The 20,400-nt window shown below is 40.9% G+C and overlaps 1 protein-coding gene across 5 annotated transcripts in view; it reads right to left on the reverse strand.

Moving 5' to 3' along the window:
* The window catches only part of RBKS (ribokinase), a 108,868-nt gene that overhangs the window by 30,166 nt on the left and 58,302 nt on the right, over nt 1–20,400 (reverse strand). For 4 of the 5 annotated variants that reach the window (XM_010371188.2, XM_010371184.2, XM_010371189.2 and 1 more), the window contains one exon: nt 15,623–15,811. In XM_010371188.2, the coding sequence (XP_010369490.1) occupies nt 15,623–15,811 (189 nt within the window). Of the gene's footprint in view, nt 1–14,171; nt 14,337–15,622; nt 15,812–20,400 lie in introns of those variants that run through there. The other variant, XM_010371186.2, reaches the window with a different exon arrangement.

Genomic DNA, 20,400 nt, shown 5'->3' on the forward strand with positions numbered 1-20,400 from the left:
ACTACGAAATAATCATCTTAGTTATCTCTCCCTGTCCCCACTTTTTTTAAGGAAATGAACTATCTTTATGTCATCTGAATTCCCATGAGCTCTCAAACCCACTTCTCAGAATCCCCATTTCCACTTCCGTAGTCCAGGCTGCCACCATCTCTCACCCAGATCAATACGACAGTCTCTGGACTGTTCTCCCTGACTCCAGTCTTGTAAACTCCAATTTATTCTTCATACAGCAGCCATATTAATCTTTTTATACAGTATAAATCTGATCAAATGCATCCCTTGCTTACATGGCTCCCCATTGCCCTCAGAAGTGTGAATTCCCCGAAGTGGCAAAGGAGACCTTTTACAACCCAACCCTGTCACCTCTCCTCCTCATCCTTTCCCATTCTCCTTTGTACTCAGGTCTTTCCAAATAGAACTATTTGAAGCAGCACAAATACACCATGCTCCCTTTAGCTGCTTCATGAGCTGCAGCCTCTGCCTGGGTGCCACTTTACCAAGTGGCCTCTGCCTTATCCTTCAGCTTGGCTCCTCCCCTTACCCTCTCAAACAGCTTCCCTGGGCTCCTCAGGCTAGGTGGGCTCCCTCTACTACATCACCATGAGACTTCTCATTCTGACTGTATGGACTATGTACTCTTCTAGATTCCAAGCTCTTTGTGGCCAGGGACTGTCTTATTGTGTCGGTGTGTCCCTGGTATACCAGTGTATATCCACTGTGTGGCATGTGGGAAATTCAAAGTGTGCTGAATAAGAAAGTATACAGTGGGATATGCCTCATTCCATTTTGCCATTCTTTCCAATAGGGTATTTCCTATTTCTTAAGGAACTGTTTTCAGTTCTAGAGGTCGCTTTTGTATCATTAGTCTTGGAACTCCCACGATGCTCTGAGAATAAGATGAAAGGCAGCCTGAGGACCCTGACTGTGATCACCGCCTGTGAAGAAACCCAATTTAGGCTTCTCTTTGTAGCAATGTTGTAGCCTAGAGTTCTGAAAACTCTCCTTCTACAAGATACTCAGATTTCTGGGATAAAACAGAAGCCTTATTACTATTAATATATCTAAAAAATAGAATTAAGATTTCCCCAGAGTCCAAAAACAAAGAGAGTTCTAAAAACGAGCATGGCAAGAGCATAAACTATGGCCATCCAAGCAGTGTGCTGGTCCTGGTAATCTTGGGGCTTCAGTTTTAAGGGCCATGTTTGGACAAAAGGTGGGTTTCGAGCAAAGTGGAATGCTGGAACTAAGACTCCTACAGAAAAGATGAACCAGGAAAAAAAAATTCCAGCACCGGCTCAGAGAAACAGCAACAAATCCTGTTACTGAGACTTTGTAACGTGATCCTGTTTTTAGGCAGTTTGGGTTTTGAAATTTATACTACCTGTGTGGCCAGAAATTCACAAGCCAAGAGATCAAAATAAAAGTATTCCTCAGCTAGGGATACTCCTGGGGCAGCAGGCAGAAGCAAAGGCAAATTTCTCTGGCAAGAAATACCTTCAACCTAGACTACATAGCATTCTCACAGATAAAGTACCACTGAAGATAAGCTCACAGCCCACAATTATAAAACATATGACAAAACAATCTACCATGAAACAGAGTAAACAGTTAGACATGAAATTAATCCTCAGCAATTTCAGATAATAGAGTCAGCTAAAAGAAACTACAGATATATGTTTAAAATGACTAAAGACAAAATAAGAAATTTTAAAATAAGAATCTACCATATGAAAGAATGGGCAGGTTTGAGATAGAATCAAATGGAAATTTTAGAAATAAAATATGTGGTTTCTATACACAAAAACAGGTTTCTAAACAAATCAGACATGGCTAAAAAGACAATTAATGAACTGGGCAAAAGACCTGAAGAAATAACCCAGAATATAGCACTGAGAGACCAGGATATGGAAATTATGGAAGAGACAAAATTTAAAAGACATGAAGAATAGAAAGAGAAGGTCTACATATATCTCTATCTATATATCTCTATCTATATATATGTGGAGAGAGAGAGAAAGAGACAGAGAGAGAGAGAGAATGAATATCTAACAGGGTTCCCAGAGAAAATAGGGGAAAGGCAACAATAAGAGAAAATGGTTGTGAGTTTTTCATAATTGACGAAAAACATAAATACTGAGATTCAGGAAGAAGAGTCATAAGCAGTATAAATAAATTCAGATCTAGGTTCCCTGTAGTAAAACTGCAAAATGGCAAAGAACAAGAGACATTTTAATAAACGAATACTGTCTTCAAATGTATTATTAATAGCTAAGTTCTGGCTCAGCGTGTTGGCTCATGCCTGTATTTCCAGCACTTTGGGAGGCTGAGGTGGGAGGACTGCTTGAAACCAGGAAGGAGTATGAGACAAAGCTGTGCAACAAAGTGAGACTCCAGCTCTAGAAAAAAAAAAATCAGCTGGGCATAATGGTATATGCCTGTGGTCCCAGCTACTCAGGAGGCCAAGGGGGGAGGATGGCTTGAGCCCAGGAGTTTGAGACTACGGTGAACTATGATGGTGCCACTGCACTCTAGCATGGGTGGCAAAGTGAGACCCAATCTCTTAAAAGAAAAAAAGCTAACTTCTTTATAACGCTAAGCGTCTTAAACACAGGAGTCACAGTGTGTTTGTAATATTTTATTTCTTAAAAACTATCAGAAGCAAAAATAGCAAAATGTTAAAAATTAATAAAGCTAGGTGGTGAGTCGATGGATGTTCATGATATTATTCTCTATACTGTTCAGTGTGGTTGAAATATTTCATCATTTGAAGGAAGGAAGAATAAAAGGAGGAAAGGAAGGAAGGAAAGAGAGGCAATCTGATTTGGCTTGGACTAGTGAGGGGAGAAATAAATGTATGTATTTGATGCAAATTATAGTCACATACAACTTGATCTAAACAATTAGATTCCTACATACTAACACTAAAAGTTAAAGAGAATACTAAACGAAGGGAAAAGATTTTCCTAATTGGGAACAGGACAGTCATGCGGAAGACACCTAGCAGATGTCACTATAATCTTTCTTTTTCTAATTTTGGTTTGCTTGACCAAGGAAAGAAAACAATATAAAATTTTCAGTTTTTAGAGCGTCTCTTAGGGGAGATGTACTTCACCTAATCTCTGGATCCCTTTGATCTCCAAATCCATAACTTTTTCAGGGGCTGTACCACAGTACAGAACACTTTTGTATTTGTTCTTAAAGGAACTGAAATAGGAAGAGGAAAGCAAGAATGAATTGCTTTATAGCTGCTTTAAACTCTGTCCCACAGCAGTACATTCTTTTCACACACACGTACACATAAGCACATGGCATTCATGCAATTGACTGTTTATTCACAGTACATGCCATCAACATAGACACACAAAGTATACACACCATTAACCTACAATACACATACACACACACATGCACACGCTTTTATACAAAGGGCAGAGTTCAGCAAGCTATGAACCAGACACCTCTTTTTCTATTCCCTTGTTCAACTCTATCAGCAATAATGGGCATTGAGGGCAATGGGTATGGCTCCCACTGCCATGGGTTCTATGGTTTGGCTCTGGGCATTTTGTTTTCTTTTTTTGAGACAGGGTCTTGCTGTTGCCCAGGCTGGAGTACAGTGGAACGATCCCAGCTCACTGTAGCCTTGGTCTCCCAGGCTCAAGTGATCCTCCTGCCTCAGCCTCCCAAGTAGTGGGGATTACAGACGTGTGCCACCATGCTGGCTAACTTTTTTTTGTCAAGACCGGGTTTTGCCATGTTGCCCTGGCTGGTCTTGTACTCCTGAGTTCAATCTGCCCACATCTGCCTCCCAAAGTGCTGGATTACAGGTATGCACCATCGCGCCTGGCTCTAGGTGGTTTTTTCACCTCCTCATAATTTCAGGTCTACCCTAGAAACACTGTCACTCAATGGAAACCACTTAGAAAATCTATTGTGTTGTCCTGGCAGGTTTGCTCCTGAGAACACCATTACAACATCCCAGGAAGATGGGTGAGGAGTAGACCCCAGGCTCACTGCCATATTATCACACCAATGTCTTAGAAGCTTAAGGAGGGTGGACAGGTGGGGTTAGATGTAGGAAGCTAAGAGGAAGCGAAATCCTAATCGTAGATGGGTAAGCAAGATCCTATAACCTTATACAATCCCCTCTTACTGGGCAGAGGGACTATTTTATGTCTAGGCCCACAGAACATTCTAAATCTAGATTTAGTTCTCTCTTGACTTTTTCCAAGGCTGAAACAACAGTTCCTTTTCTGTACTCTACATCCACTTCCATACCCCTCTTCTCTACTACCATATTCCTCTTTCAGTCCCTGGCCATATTTGAGTTCTGAAGCAGGGCCAGGGGCCCACATCTCCTCAGGGAGCCCCTAAGCTGTTGGGCGGTAGTCACATGTACACGCATGTCCAGGTCTGACCGTGGGACAGTACCTTGGGAAAATGGAGAAAACAGCCTTAGATTTGGCCCTGGTTCAATTCCTCAAAGTGAAGATGACATTTCTGGTAAGCAGGTACAATTAGATTTCTGGAGCCCTGGGTATTCAACTGATCACATGCAGGATTAAGAAAGATAATTTAAAATATTGAATTCTGCCTGATTAGCTAATAAATGAGGTGATCTGTTGATGTGGAAGTAATGTAATAGAGCTAATATGGCCCCCTGGGCATGACAGATGTCTTGTGCCTTGTCTATCCATCTCTTCTGCAATTACCTTGTCCTCTGTCCTTTCCTTACAGTCAGTGAACTTCTTTTTGTCTTCTTCATTTTTTCTAACCACCAGAGTCTGCAGAGTTTTACTAATATCACTTCTAAGGTTAACAGGGCTATTTCGGAACTTCATTTGGGTTTTCTTTATTCTATGATGACGATTTCAGAGATGTTGTGCACTCTCTGTAACTTAGTTTTTTTGGCCTGGCCTTTGTATGACTGTAGATAAAACAATCTAAGGATATGTTTAAAAATGGAAAACCGGGTAATTATTCTGTTTGCAAATCATTTATAGGGGGCATTTATATCTAAGATTATTGTTTCCCTGGGCATCTTAAATGTAGAACCTAAAGAATGTAAGAAATCCAATTGATCCCCTAGTCCCCTGAGAAAACTAAGGCTCAGGGAGGGTAAGCGACTCTTAACACTCAAACTAGTTACTTTCCCAGAAGGAACTAGAACTCTTTTATTATTTGCAGAGGGCCTGTTATTATATGCCAAGCATTGTACTAAGCAGTGGGGTTGCCCAAAGAGAACTCTCTGAGATGAACCTTAAGGACGAACCTTTAGTTGAGGAGGTTGCCTCAACTAAAAAGCTAGTTTGTGAATGTTATAAAATAAGAATCACATTTTCACTAACCTTTATAGTTTAGCCCCTACTTAAATAAATTTAAAGAAAAAATGATTTGGTTATAGTCTCTGAGAGTAGTGCACCTCTCCTCCAGGTTTGATCATTCAATGATGAGAATGAAAGAACATGAGTTGTTCCAGAACCTTTGCTGTCTGGAATGGGCATGATCCTGCAAATCACTGTCCATGTGTATTAGTCCATTTTCACACTGCTATAAATACCCAAGAGTGAGTAATTTATCAAGAAAAGAGGTTTAACTGACTCATAGTTCCGCATGGCTGGCGAGGCCTCAGGAAACTTACAATCACGGTGGAAGGAAGCACTGTTCTCAGTGTATACAAGGATTATTTCATTTAAATGAGGCTGCAGTGTACTGTACAAAGTAAGCAAGGCCTTTTCAAGATCTGGCAGCTTCTGAAGATCTACAGAAAAGGAGCAATTATAGATGCCTGTATCATGACAAGTGACAAGTAGGCACATCTTACATGGCAGCAGGTGAGATAGAGCGTGTGAAGGGAAGGGAGAAGAGCCCCTTATAAAACCATCAGATCTCGTGAGAACTCACTCACTATCACAAGAATAGCATGGGAAAAAGTGCCCTCATAATCCAGTCACCTCCCACCAGGTCCCTCCCTTGACACCTGGGGATTACAATTTGAGATGAGATTTGGGTGGGGACACAGAGCCAAACCATATCACCATGTGGTCCTGCTCCTTACCATGGTAGGAAGAAGCTGGAGTTGCATCATGGTACACTGTACTAATGTACAGAGCCAAGAGAATATTCATTCTGCTTAATGGTGGGTGATACAAGCTCCTGGTCTACGCTACCTGGTACCCAAATGATCCATAAAGTGGTAAAGTGAACAATCAGATATACAGGGATGTACTAGTGAGAACTAACACATACTGAGTGCTTACATGTGCTAGGTACTGTTCTCAGGGTATACATGGATTATTTCATTTAAATGAGGCTGCAGTGTACTGTACAAAGTAAGCAAGGCCTTTTCAAGATCTGGCCGCTTCTGAAGATCTGCAGAAAAGAAGCCTGTATCATGAGAAGTGACAAGGAAAGTCAGTGCTGGAAAGTCAAATAAGAGAGAGTGAAGGGTAGGCAGACTGTCGCCAAATCAAAAGACAGTGTGGTGAGTGAGGTAGCAAGTCCATGGGTGTTGGAGACAGACAGATAGGCAGACCGACCAACTTAAAATCAATCCTGGCTCTGCCAACTTACCAGCTGTAGGCCCTTGGGCAGGCCAAGTAACCTTTGAGAACCATAGTTGCCTCCTCCCTCAAATAGTCAAAAACTCATCCTGCAGGTTGTTCTGAGGATGTGAAATAATGCATAGAGTCCAGCATGACGCCTGGCACAGAGTGGTGTCCAGCTTTTATTGTTAGCCTAAAGAATCCTCATGTCCCCAAAGAATCTAATTTCAGAGGCTAATGAACTAAGGAATTTCAGAGGTCAGAGGTGCCTCAGAGATCAGCCACACCAGACACATCATGCTTGGGTGAACAACCTGAGCCCCTAACATAAGAAATCATTTGCCCAAAGCAGCACCACTGGTTAATGGCTAAATCAGGGTTAGAACTCAGGCCATCATCTGCTCTTAGCCACTGGGACTGATGACTACTAGTTAAACCATATGCAAAAACCCTTGAGATATTTCACCAAAATGATGATTTAGGCCAGTCCTCTTAGTTTGCTTTGGATTATTTTCTCCTTACAGAACAGCCAATTTTCTAGCATTCACTTCAGGTCACTTCTGAAGCACATTCACTTGACTCCGTGTATGTATTAGGCTCCTAGGGCTGCTATAACAAAATAACATGGACTGAACAGCCTAAACAATAGAAATTTATTTCTCACAGTTCTGGAGGCTGGGAAGTCCAAGATCAAGGTACTGGCAAAGTAGGTTTCATTCTGAGGCCTCTTTTCTTGGCTTGTAGGTGGCCACCATCTTGCTGTGTGCTCACATGACTCTGTGTGCACGCAGAGGAGAGAGAGAGAAAAAAAGGGAGAGAGCGAGAGAGCGAGCTCTCTGGTGTCTTTCCTTATAAGGATGCTAATCCCATCGAACCAGGACCCTACCCTTATGACCTCATTTAACCATGGCTTTCTTTCCCTATCTTCAAATACAGTCACATTGGGGGTTAGGGCTTCAACATGAATTTTGGTGGGAATGCAACTCAGTCCACAGCATGGTGTTACATGTTCCTCCATCTCTCATGAGCCATTCCATTCACGACTGTTTCAAATGGGAGATGAAGTACGTGAACTACCAAATACCTAAACATGAGACGTCACCTATTGGCTGGTCCCTTTTACAACTCCAGATAATCCATCAACTGAAGACCAAGCAATGTGGCAAAAGCCAGAGTTGAGATCACTCAAGGTATGATTAATTGTGAGACTGAGGGTTGAAGAGTTAAATGGAAATCTATAAGCAGATTCATTCATTCAGAAAACCTGAACATGAGGAATATTTGTCTGAAGATCTGCTGTACATTTGAATGATGATCAGAAACAGTGATGCTTTGACATTTATTCTGGTATTTCCAAGAAGAACTGTATAAAATAACATGTTTTCTGAGGAATGATTTCTTTAAAAAGATTAAGAAAAAAAACCTGTCAAAGTATATAATAAACTAACCAGACTGAAGGAGCCTTAAGTGCCCTCAATAGGAAGGTAATGGAGATCTATGTTTTTTCGCACCAGGAGTCTATCCATTCAGAGGTTATCCTACGTCAAGGGGCTCCTTGGCCCAGTTATATGAAGATTATGAACTGCTTGAGAGGTTCTTTGTGAGGATAATGCCCAGTACACCCTCAGAGAAATGGTACCGATCTTACTTGCTAGATATGGCTCCAAACAGCTTTTGGCCATGTCCCAAAGTCATATTTATTTCAAATTATAAAGTAATACATGAAAAATACAGGCTTATGGAAAAACTCAAATAATTCAGTAGAGTATGGAGTAGACAGAAGTCCCCCTTTATAACACCTTCTCCCCAGCCTATTCCCCTTCCCATGAATAATGATCATAACAGCTAGTGAGGTTCTTTCCAGATTTTAAAATATGCATTTACTTAGAGATAGCTAGAGAGTTACTTTCAAGTAAATGGCACTACATTATTATTAATATTTACCCTTTTTCTATTGATGATTAGGAAGACACACCTCAATTTTTGGTTATTGCAAACAAAGTTGAATTAAACATTCTTGTACAAATATTCGTGTATGTGAGCATTTTTGTAGGACAGACTCTTAGAAGGAGATTTACTATTTTCTGTCTTTCTTTCTTTTTTTTTTTTTTATAGAGACAGGGTCTTGCTGTGTTGCCCAGGCTGGTCTTGAATTCTGGGCCTCAAGTAATCCTCCTGCCTCAGCCTCCCAAAGTGCTTGGATTACAGGTGTGAGCCAGCATGCTTAGCCAAGATTTACTATTTTCAAAGGGAAAGTATATTTTAAAGATTAGTACTGTCAGCTGGGTGTGGTGGTTCACGCCTGTAATCCCAGCACTTTGGGAGGCCAAGGTGGGTGGATCATCTGAGGTCAGGAGTTCAAGACCAGCCAGACCAACATGGTGAAACCTTGTGTCTATTAAATACAAAAAATTAGCAGGGAGTGGTGGCGCATGCCTATAATCCCAGCTACTTGGGAGGCTGAGGCAGGAGAATCACTTGAACTGGGGAGGCAGAGGTTGCGGCAAGCTGAGATTGAGCCATTGCACTCCAGCCTGGTCAACCAGAGGAAAACTTCATCTCAAAAAGAAAAAAAAAAAAAAAGATTAGTACTGTCAAATTGCCCCTCTGGAAACACTGTAGAAATTTACATTCCCACCATAATTACGTGACTGTATAATATTTGTTTTGTGATCTACTTGGACTTAAACATTCTCAAATTTTAATTTTGGCCAACCTTATGGGCAATAAAGAGGACCTCACTGTTATGTTAATGTGTATATTCCTGACTTCTAATGAGGTTAAGCATTGCCTCATTTATTTTTTTCATATTTCTTCTTCAGTGACTTGCCTATTTATATTATTCTAGAGAAATACTTGATTTTGTTAGTTGTATTTACACTATTTTGTAGTTGTAATTTTCTGGTTGTAATATGTGCAATTACACATATTAATCCTATAATATTGCAAATGTTCAAATTGTCTGTAAGTAGATATTCAAAAGTGTATGACTATGCATAGAAAAAAATCTGGAAGGATTTACACCCAAAGGTTAACAAAGTCACTTTTAAGTGGAAGGATCATGGATACTTGACTTTCTTCTTTATACCTTTCTGTGTTGCTGCTCTCCTTCCCCCCTTGAACACTAGAACACTGAAGTACGTATTAATTTCACAAGTAGAAAAAGTGATTAGTGGAATAAAGGTGATAATGAAGGCTCTCAAGACAATTCTGAGAGAGGATTTCCAAAGGCACTTCGAGTAGTAGTTGTATCAGAGTAAGTCTCTTAAAGTCAAGGTTTGAAGGAAACAACAGTCAGTTCTTGGATAAAAAATTTGACAGAGCAGTTCAAAATTAGCCTTATTACTTTACAGTTACCTCTTTAGCAGCTAAGATTTGACCATTTTTTAAACCGTATTATTTTACTCACCCAGCCCTTTCTCAAGTATTGCCAATCAACAATAAGGGACACCAAAACATCTTGGCTATAACAGAAGCTTCTGGACAGAAATGTGCAAAGTCTCTATTCAAGGACAAAATGGCTTCTGAGCCACAAATCCCCTCAGAAATTCAACTAACTACCACATGCAAAGAAAGTATATGTTGATCAGAAAGAAGGAGATGAGAAGAAGAAGAGTAGTCTGCTGGGGAAACACAGTTCAAGGAGAGTCACAGAGACTATTACTGGCAGTACTCATGCAAGAACTGCTGAGTATTCAGTCCTCCCAGCAGGACTATGGCTAAGCAGGGAACAGGGCCTCAGGTTGCCTGCGTTGAGAAACACCTCTTGAGATCACCTCAATTCATTAGTTCTAAGTACATTTTGTAATATTAGTTTGACTTTCCACTGGTGGAAGTGACAAGGGTGGGGAGAGGAGAATGTAGGGCGGAGGCAAGGTCACACCAAGTCGGGAGTAATGGCCCCTCAGATGCTAGGTTTTCAAAGATTGAACTGTCAGACTGGATGGGGCCTAAGAGGTTGATCCATTAACCCTATCCTTGAGACAGCTGGGATGGCTGTGGGCCAGAACCCAGGATGAGAGGAATACAAGGGGTCACCTGGGAAACCTGTGAGTAACCAGCCAGCCCCAGCAATCACCTCATCCTAAGAAAGTGCTTCCGTGCAAACTTTAACAGAAATTATCTCTACTTCTTACTGGTGCAATCCTAATTTAGAGTTAACTCTCAAGCCCTGAGTAGTTATGGGACACCCATGCAGCTGGCTGCCACTGCCTACTGCCTCATCAGCAACTCTGAACACTACAGGACTCAAATGTGAAGGATAGAAAGGAGAATAAAGAACAGGAAAGATGTATTTCCTGTGCCCCTGGCTTTTGTTTGTTCTCAGCTTACTTACATACCCATGCATTATTACAGAGTGAGTGATTCTTGAGAAGACAGATTTAGCCTATGGACTAAATTCTTGAGAGTGTTATTGTAGATTCCAGGACTTAACCATTTACATAAAGAAAAGCAATTTATATGTCAAGAATTTCAGCGCTTATAAGTCAGGGATAACTAATGTTATAATATATCACAGTAGCACAATAATCCTAAAATATACTATGCTTAGGTGTGTGTCTCTGACTATGGAGTGCTTAGTGCAATCCCAAACGCAAGCAGGCAAACCCCCTAACATTCAGGGTGGAAGAACAGAGGGCGGACATGCACGCTCTGTCATTTGGAGGCTGAGATTCAGATAACATGTAGAAATGGGAGAAAAGACACATCTGTCATGTCTTCCAAACTGAGCTGAGGACATCTGCAGCTACTGCCACCATCTCACTCTAGTACAACGGGAAAAACAGATGTAAAAATAGAAGTGATATATTCAACTATTAACAGTGAGGCAAAACTGAATATAGCAGTCTGCAGAAGCACTGACGTAGAACGGGAAATGGCTTCTTCTAGGGCAGGCTGTCTGCCTCGAGTGGACAACATGCCAACAAACTAAAGATGTTTCCACTATCCATGTCACCCCTGACTTTTTAATAAGGGATTAGGAGGAAGAGAAAAGCGAGAAGGTTACATACCGACTGAGAGCAAGTAATACCCTCCTCACAGAAAAGTGAGAGAGCCCATTTGTTCAGAAGAAAATGCCTCCCTAGGAGCTTCTCACTCGCTACGTGAATTATCTTCTCTTTATCAGATTTACGAAGAGGCTGCACAGCTGTGTGCAGAACAGGTAAGAATTTTAATAATGAAAGTGCTGGATGAGAGGACGAAGATAGCATAAAAAATGAGGAAGATTGTAGACCCAGAAAATCACTACCCTGGTTCCTGTCAGTGTCACTGCTGCTCCACCTGGGGGATGCCGAGAGTCCACTTACATATGTTCAGTAGGGCAATTTAGTGGAGAGTCTTTATCACGAATATCCATTCATGAGTGAATTGCTTAGGTGGAGCTTTTTCGTTGTTGTTTGAAATATAATTCATGCATCATAAAATTCACTCTTTAAAAGGGTATGCTTTAGTGTTCTTTACTATTATCTACAAGCTTGTCCAACTATTACCACTGATGCCAGAACATTTTCATCACCCCAAAGAGGAACTCCATACTCATTAGTGGTCACTCTCCATCCCCTCCCAGCAACCATCAGTTGACTTCCTGTCTCTATGGATTTATAATACCTATTCTGGATATTTCATAGAAATAAAATCATAATTTGTGACCTCTTATGCCTGGCTTCTTTTACTTAGTAGTATGTTTTCAAGGTGCATCCATGTCATAGCATGAATCAGTACTTCATTCCTTTTAAAAAATAATTATTTAACAATTTACCTATTTTAACATAAATAACTCAGGGCATTTAGTATCCTCACAATGTCGTACAATCACCAACTTCTTATCTAGTTTCAAAACATTTCCATTACTCTAAAGTAAAACTCCTTACCCATTAGGCAGTTTCTCCCCATTCCTCCTCCCTCTAGTCCCTGGCAACCATCCATCTATGCTCTGTATCTATGGATTGATCTATTCTGAATATTTCATTTAAATGGAATCATATAATATATAATCCTTTGTATCTAGCTTCTTTCACTTAGCATAATGCTTTGGAGCTTCATCCATGTTGTTGTATATATCAGTATTCTTTTTAATGGCTGAATAATATTCCATTGTATGGATATACCACAATTTGTTTATCCATCATCTGCTGATAAACATTGGGTTCTTTCCAATTTTTGGCTATTATGAATAATGCTGCTATGAACATTCACATACAAGTTTTTGTGGACTCATGTAAGGTTTAAGTATAAATGCCCAATCTCTCTCCATTCCCATTTTCATGAGGCAAATACTTTAAATTCTTTTAGTGGTTTCTTCTGGTAATTATCTGATGTTTCTGGCAATAAACTTATACTGCTTTTAGAAAACCAGCTTTAGGGTTGCGCACGGTGGCTCACTGCCTATAATCCTAGCACTCTAGGAGGCTGAGGTGGGCGGATTGCTTGAGCCCAGAAGTTTGAGACCATCTTGGGCAATGTGGCGAAACCCTGTCTCTGCTAAAAATATAAAAATTAGCCAGGCATGGTAGCGTGTACCTGTAGTCCCAGATACTTAGGAGACTGAGGTAGGATGATCACCTGATCCTGGGAGGCAAAGGTTGTAGTGAGCCAAGATGGAGCCACTGCACTCCAGTCTAGGCAACAGAGTAAGAACCTGTCTCAAAAAAAAAAAAAAAAAAAAAGTCAATTTTAGATATTATCTCTTGAGTTCCAATTATGGAAGATGAGCATTTAGTTTTATGTCCCCCCGTGTGCAAATGCACACTTACTTTATCCTCCCATCTTCACAATATTATTCTAATCTCCATTTTTGGTTAAATCTAGAATTGGCATTTACATTGTTATGACTATGCATTTATAGCATTTATAGCCACGTCATGTACAAAGATTATATTCACTTCATCATACTTTTTCCCCTTAGGTTCTAGATGACCTAGAAGGGAAAATTTGCTTTACTTAAACATTTTCCTTAGTTTCCTATGTACTAATTAATAGTTCATCTTCAAATTCTGCAAGAAAATGAAAAATCTCTAGATATATTAAAACACACTAGACATTCTACTGTTTTCTTGTCAGCATCCACTTCCCTATCCTCTGATAAGAGTGATTTGAATCTGAAACCAGGGACAGGGACATGACATGAGGCACAGTGTGGGCAGGGAGTGGACCCACCTGAGCTCCAGCCCACTATGAGGAGGGCAGAGCTGACAGGGAGGGAGCCAGCGAGCAAGTGACCTGACTTGCCTGGATGACACCGTTCAACCTCTGCATTCTGCCATATCTTTACACTTTGCAATTATATGCAACAAATAAATTCTTTTTCCTGCATAAGCCTGAGTTGTGCTTCTGGTGCTTACAACCCAAAGGGGTAGTAACTAACATGGACACTGAGAATAAGGGCTGAGCTACTTCTGTGCATCTACGTAGGTCTTTGAGGAACTCTCATTTCACTTTTAGCAGGAGATGCACAGAGTCTTTTCACTTTAGGTCAGGACTTAAAGTAGTGTTAGTCTAATGGAGGATCGATTTCAGAACTAAGGATCCCCTCAAATACAGGTTCTTGTCCTTGACAAACAGAAAATAAACTAATAGTTTCAGAAACGACTAAATATGAAGACAATAGCAACACCAAGCACACTTTATCAAATACCTGGTAAAGCACATTTTGAAAGGCAACCAGGATGTTAATTTCATGTCACATAACCATTTCTTGCACTTGAATATTTTTCAGTGTATATTCACATCCAAAACTTCATCAGATCCCCTCAGCCTTCTTTTTCCATAATGACCCACATTTTGAAGTCGCTTCTAAGCATAAAAACAAACCAAAATATATTTTATGAATAATTATCTATCAGTTTCTTCTAAATAAAAACCCTAAAATGTTTATTCTTCCTCAAGTCTAGTTTACTTACTTTTCTAGTCCGCTCTCCTGAATTCTGTTTTTTTTTTTTTTTTTTTTTTTTTTTGAGACGGAGTCTTGCTCTGTCACCAGGCTAGAGTGCAGCTGTGCAATCTCGGCTCACTGCAACCTCCGCCTCCTGGGTTCAAGTGATTCTCCTGCCTCAGCCTCCCAAGTAGCTGGGACTACAGGTGTGCACCACCATGCCCAGCTAAGTTTTGTATTTTTAGTAAAGACGGGGTTTCACCATGTTGGCCAGGATGTTCTCAATCTCTTGACCTCGTGATCCGCCCACCTCAGCCTCCCAAAGTGCTGGGATTACAGGCATGAAGTGGCGCCTGGCAAGCTCTTCTGAATTCTAACAATAAACAAACAATTTGTGTTTCCCTAGCTTTAGGGGAACCATGAGTCTTTTTTCTAACTTGTTTCCTTTTCATTCCTACTCTGTAGCCATGGCTTGTTCACCTAGCACACTGGTCCTTAGCACAGTACCTTACACAAAACATGTCTGTGTGGAGTCCATATGCCTAGTTTCAAATCTCCAGCTCTGTTACCTACCAGCAATGTGATCCTGTATAAGTTTCTTCATCTGCAAAATGGAAATAATACCTGTCCCATAGAATTGTTTAAAGATTAAATGAGATGTATGCAAAAGAGACACGGCAAGCATGCAGTAAATGTTAGCTGCTAGAATTTGTTGGTTAAAAGAATGATCGCTGCTTAACCAGTGCTCCTTGTTGTTCATTTCACATGAGAAGCTTGTAAGACACAGCTACTTGTTCACTGTCTAGAATCTAAGCCCTACGAGGGCAGAGACTTTGCCTTATTTATTGCTATATCCCCAGCAACTATCATATATCTGGGACATAATAGGTATTCCACAAATCCCTCCTTGTTGAATGAATGACTGGATAAATGAATGGATATAGGTAATACAGGTATAATTTTACTGCTATTCTGATTTTATGAATGAGGAAACAACGTCTCAGAGAGGTCAAGTTGCTTGGATGAAGTCCCACAGAGAGTTAGAGAGGGATTAAAACACAGTTCCCCTGCCTGGTTGTTCTTCTCTTTCACCATATCACTTACTAGGCCTTTATTTCATTATCCAAAAATTCAGGTGCAGCATCTAATTAGTTACTAAGTAACAATTTTCAAGGGCTAAACATGATTCTTAAATTTTAAAACTTACCGTGGTATCCACAGCCTTGACTTTCTCTGTGGGAATGTGCTTTGGTTCAGGTTCTGTCTGTGACAGCACCACACATCCCTCAGCCCCTAAGGTAATGATTACCACCTGGCAGCCCCTTTTCAAGAGCACTAATGCAGCCTCCCCAGCATCTGCAGCGCTGTCCACTGTGAGGCCAGTTAAAATCTCAGCCTGGAATACACAAAAGTCAACAGAAACAGTGGTGAAAATAAGTAACCTGGATCCACTTCCAGATCTGTTTTTCTAGAAAATGTCTCCCTTCTTTTTTGTAACAACCAATGCAATGGGAACCTTGATGGATACTGGTACAGGAAAATAAAGCAGTAACAGTGATGACAAAAACAATCTATAAAAGACATTCTTGGGACGACTGGGGAAATTTGAATGTGGCTTGGATATTAGATGATAGTAAGGAATTACTGACAATCTTCTTAGGTGTGATAATGGTACTGTGGTTCCTCTTAGGAGATGTATGCCGAAGTATTTGGGGTGAGGTATCATGTTGTCTGCAACTTATTCTCAACAACAAAATACTTTTTTTCCACTTACGTTTCAACAAAAACAAAACTAAGTACACACAGGGAAGAGGAAAAGCAAATATAGCAAAATGTTAACAAATGTTTAGGTGAAAGGTAGTTGTTCATTCAGCTTTTCTGCACATATAATAATTTTAATAAAGAGTTAGGGGCAACAAAGGAAATTCTATCAAAAAAAAAAAAAAAAAAAAAGGAGGGTTGGAGGGGAGGCAGGAAAGGAGAAAGGAAAGGGCCACTGCCAATGATTTTGGTATAAATTGCACGTGTAAGTTTGGCACCTAAGGACATAATTCTTCCAAGCCTCTCTTGGGCCATAACCCCTCTTCTCAAATTTCCAGTTTTTGCTTTCCATGTTTGCAGACTACTCGTTTCTTTCGTTTGTTTTTGCCAGAGAAGATGGAAGCAGATTAGGAGAGGTACTGACAGGTAGCAGAAAAAGCAACGCCCTGGCATTCAGGAGACCTCGCCTACTCACTCAGTCTGTGACCTTCCCCACATCAATTACGATCTGTAAAATGAGGGAGCTTTCAACAAGATCTGTATTTTTCTCCCAATTTCTCCTTCAATATACTAATTTTTTATTCCATTCTAATGTTTATTTTTCTACCGAGTGATTTAAAAACGTTTCCATGACTATTTAGGTTTTCATGACTTCTAATTGGTTGTTTTTCATATTCGCATGTTGTTGCTTCAATTCTGTGTTTCTTTCACAAAATTTTTTCTTCTTTCATAATGAATGTTAATCTTAATTACACTATTTTAAAGTATTTTTTGCCTTGTTTATTTATTTAGAGACAGTATCTTGCTCTATTACTCCAGCTGGAGTGCTGTGGCATGATCATAGCTCACTCCAGCCTCAAATTCTTGAGCTCAAGCAATCCTTTTGCCTCAGCCTCCCACATACTGGGACTCCAGGCATGCCCCACCACACACAGCTCATCTTTTATTTTTGTAGAGACAGGATGAGGTCTCACTATGTTCCCCAGGCTGGTCTCAAACTCCTGGGTTCATGTGATTCAACTGCCTTGGCCTCCCAAAGCACTGGGATTACAGGTATGAGCCACCGTGCCGGCTGAGTTTTATTATATGAATTTCATCTTGGGCAAATTCATCTGTAGGTTGCTGATTGTGCTGCGTGAACTTTGTAGCATTATGTTTTTCATCTGCAGGCTCACTTTGCTCACTGTGAGTTGGAAAGCTGTCACACCTCAGCTCCCACCTGGTTGACGCCTGCTTTTCAGTGTTTTTTGTTTTGTTTTGTTTTTGTTTTGAGACAAGAGTCTTGCTCTGTCATCCAGGCTGAAGTGCAGTGGGGAGATCTCAGCTCACTACAACCTCTGCCTCCCGGGTTCACACGATTCTCCTGCTTCAGCCTCCTGAGTAGCTGGGACTACAGGCGCATGCCATCGCACCCGGCTAATTTTTGTACTTTTAGTAGAGATAGGGTTTCACCATGTTGGCCAGGATGGTCTCCATCTCCTGACCTCATGATCCACCCGCCTCGGCCTCCCAAAGTGCTGGGATTACAGGTGTGAGCCACCGTGCCTGGCCCTCAGTGGTTTTATAGTAGCTTCTGCCAGGCACACAAGAGTCTCTAAACCAGAACCAGGTATTATATTGGCAATAGGGAGTTCTTGCTCTGCTGTTTCTGGAGCTACTGCCAGTCCAGTCACTAAGTCAGTGGTTGGCTTAGTTTACTTCTTGGTCAGAGGCTGTGTCTCTGTCCTGCTAGCTCCTCAGGCTGGGAGCCTTAAATACGCTTCAGGCAGCAGGGGTAGTAGGTTCCTCCACCTTTTACTGTTAGCAGGGGAGCCACAGCCTAGCATGTATGGTTTCCATCCGTGGGCTCGGCTCCAGTCACCTATAAGTGGCACACTTTTAGTGTCCATGACCCACAGTGGGTGAACTTCCTACCACCTCTGCCTGTTTCTGGGGTTGGTGTACAGCCAGCATATCAAGGGCGGAATGCTCTGTGAGGCTGTTCCATTTCTGATCTGTGGAGTTATTTATCTTGTTTTAGAGCTTGTGAGTATCTTTTCATTGTCTTCATTAATATTTACATATCAATGGTTTGTGTTTGGAGCAGAGTATCATAAGCATGAATTTACATTATTGCTGTGATTAGAGTTCATCAATAAGAACATTAAACTTTTTTTGTTTTGAGACAGAGTCTCTCTGTAGCCCAGGCTGAAGTGCAGTGGCGCGATCTTGGCTCACTGCAACCTTCGCCTCCTAGGTTGTGGTTCAAGCAATTCTCCTGCCTCAGCCTCCTCAGTAACTGGGATTACAGGTGCATGCCACCACGCCCAGCTAATTTTTGTATTTTTAGTAGAGACGGGGTTTCACCATGTTGGCCAGGCTGGTCTTGAGCTCCTGACCTCATGATCTGCCCACCTCGGCCTCCCAAAAGTGCTGGGATTACAGGTGTGAGCCACTGCGCCTGGCCCCAGAACATTAAGCTTTTAATGTTTTTCTTTCTTCCATTAAGTTTCTGAGACCAATTTCCTTAAACACCAGAGTTCTTTCATTTATTTATTTCATAAGCATTTACTAAGTGCCAGCTATGTGCAGGTACAGTGTAGCAGATGTTATTTTCCAAAGATAACTGTATTAACCTATATCATATCACAAATCCTGGTTTTACACTGTGCCAATGACAATCTTCTAGTAAGGGGTGGGGTACTAGGGTGGACCTTCCTGCTTAAACCAATAGAATGAGTCAGAAGTGATGCCCTGTTCCTTCTGAAGCTAACTCACAAAAGCCAGCATGGCTTCTGTCAGGTGTCTCCTTCTCTCGGGAAGCTGGATCCTGAAACCCAGCTACCATACTAGGAGGAAGCCCAAGTCACACATAGAGGCCATATTTACGTGTTCCGGCCAACAACCTCATTATGCCCCCAGCTGAAAGCCAGCATCAACTGTCAAGCATGTGAGTGAAGAAAACTTCCAGCTTTTGCGTCTTCCAACTGAAGCCTGGGGCATTGTGCAGGAGAGTCAAATCATGCTATCCCCTGGGTGAATTCCTGACACACAAAAACTGGGAGTGACAATAAATAATTATTGCTGTTGTAAGCCAGTACATTTTGGAGGTAGTTTATTATGCAGCAATAGATAACTATATACACAGGGATAGCCATCAGGGATACAACAGTGAATAAGACAGATGTCTCTGACCTCATAGAACTTGTAATTTAATGGAGAAGACAGAAGAAATGAATAAGTAATTTGAGGTGTGATGAGCATTTGAGTAATAAATAGAGTGCTCTTCAAGTATGTAGCAGGAAAATTTAGGCCAGTTTGGCAGTTGAGGGTACTCTAACCTCTTATTGTGAAATGGTCATTTTTCCCACAATTCCTTCTTCCTAGCATGGTGGTTGCTCAAAAATATTGCATAACCTATTGTGGTTTGTTAAAATTAGTTTCCTTGTAGCAGTCTTCTTTCTTGTTTCCTCTATGTTTTGAGAGATGAAATTATCAAGAAAGCAGGTCAAGAAATCCTAAAAGCCTTTATTCAGCCTTTAAACCAGATGGAAAATTAGGCTGGGTGCAGTGGCTCATGCTTGTAATCCCAGTACTTTGGGAGGCTGAGGCAGGAGGAATGATTTAGCCCAGGAATTTGAGATTAGTCTAGGCAACATGGCGAAATCATGTCTCTACACAAAATAAAAAAATTAGCCAAGCATGGTGGTCCCAGCAACTTGGGAGGTTGAGGCGGGTGGACTGCTTAAACCTGGGAGGTAGAGGCTGCAGTGAGCCATGATGACACCACCGCATTCCAACCTGGGTGACACAATGAGTTCCTGTTTCAAAAACAAAAAGTGGAAATTTAACTATTATGGTTCATTCATTTCTTTCTCTCCATGTTGCATTCACCGATGTGTATAGCTGCATCCCACTGACAGGCAAGAGCTCTGTTCTAATGCTGGCTGGCATATAAAAAAGCAGAAATATTGAAATTTTCTTCCTAACAATATTTAAGAAAGGATGGTACAATATCTTTTCTTATTGTACCAGTTGATAGTCTGTTCAGATGATACATCATGACACAGGGTCTTTGCTACAGAATGTAGCAGATCTTCCAGGAGTTGTACACTAATTAGGGTTGCCAGATAAAATACAGGAAGCTCAGTTAAATTTGAATTTAAGATAAATGACAGGTAATTTTACAGTATAAACTTGTTAGGTATGTTATTTATTATCCATCTGAAATTCAAATTTAACTGG

Source organism: Rhinopithecus roxellana, chromosome 17 (genome assembly GCF_007565055.1).
Source record: "Rhinopithecus roxellana isolate Shanxi Qingling chromosome 17, ASM756505v1, whole genome shotgun sequence".
Taxonomy (NCBI): domain Eukaryota; kingdom Metazoa; phylum Chordata; class Mammalia; order Primates; family Cercopithecidae; genus Rhinopithecus; species Rhinopithecus roxellana.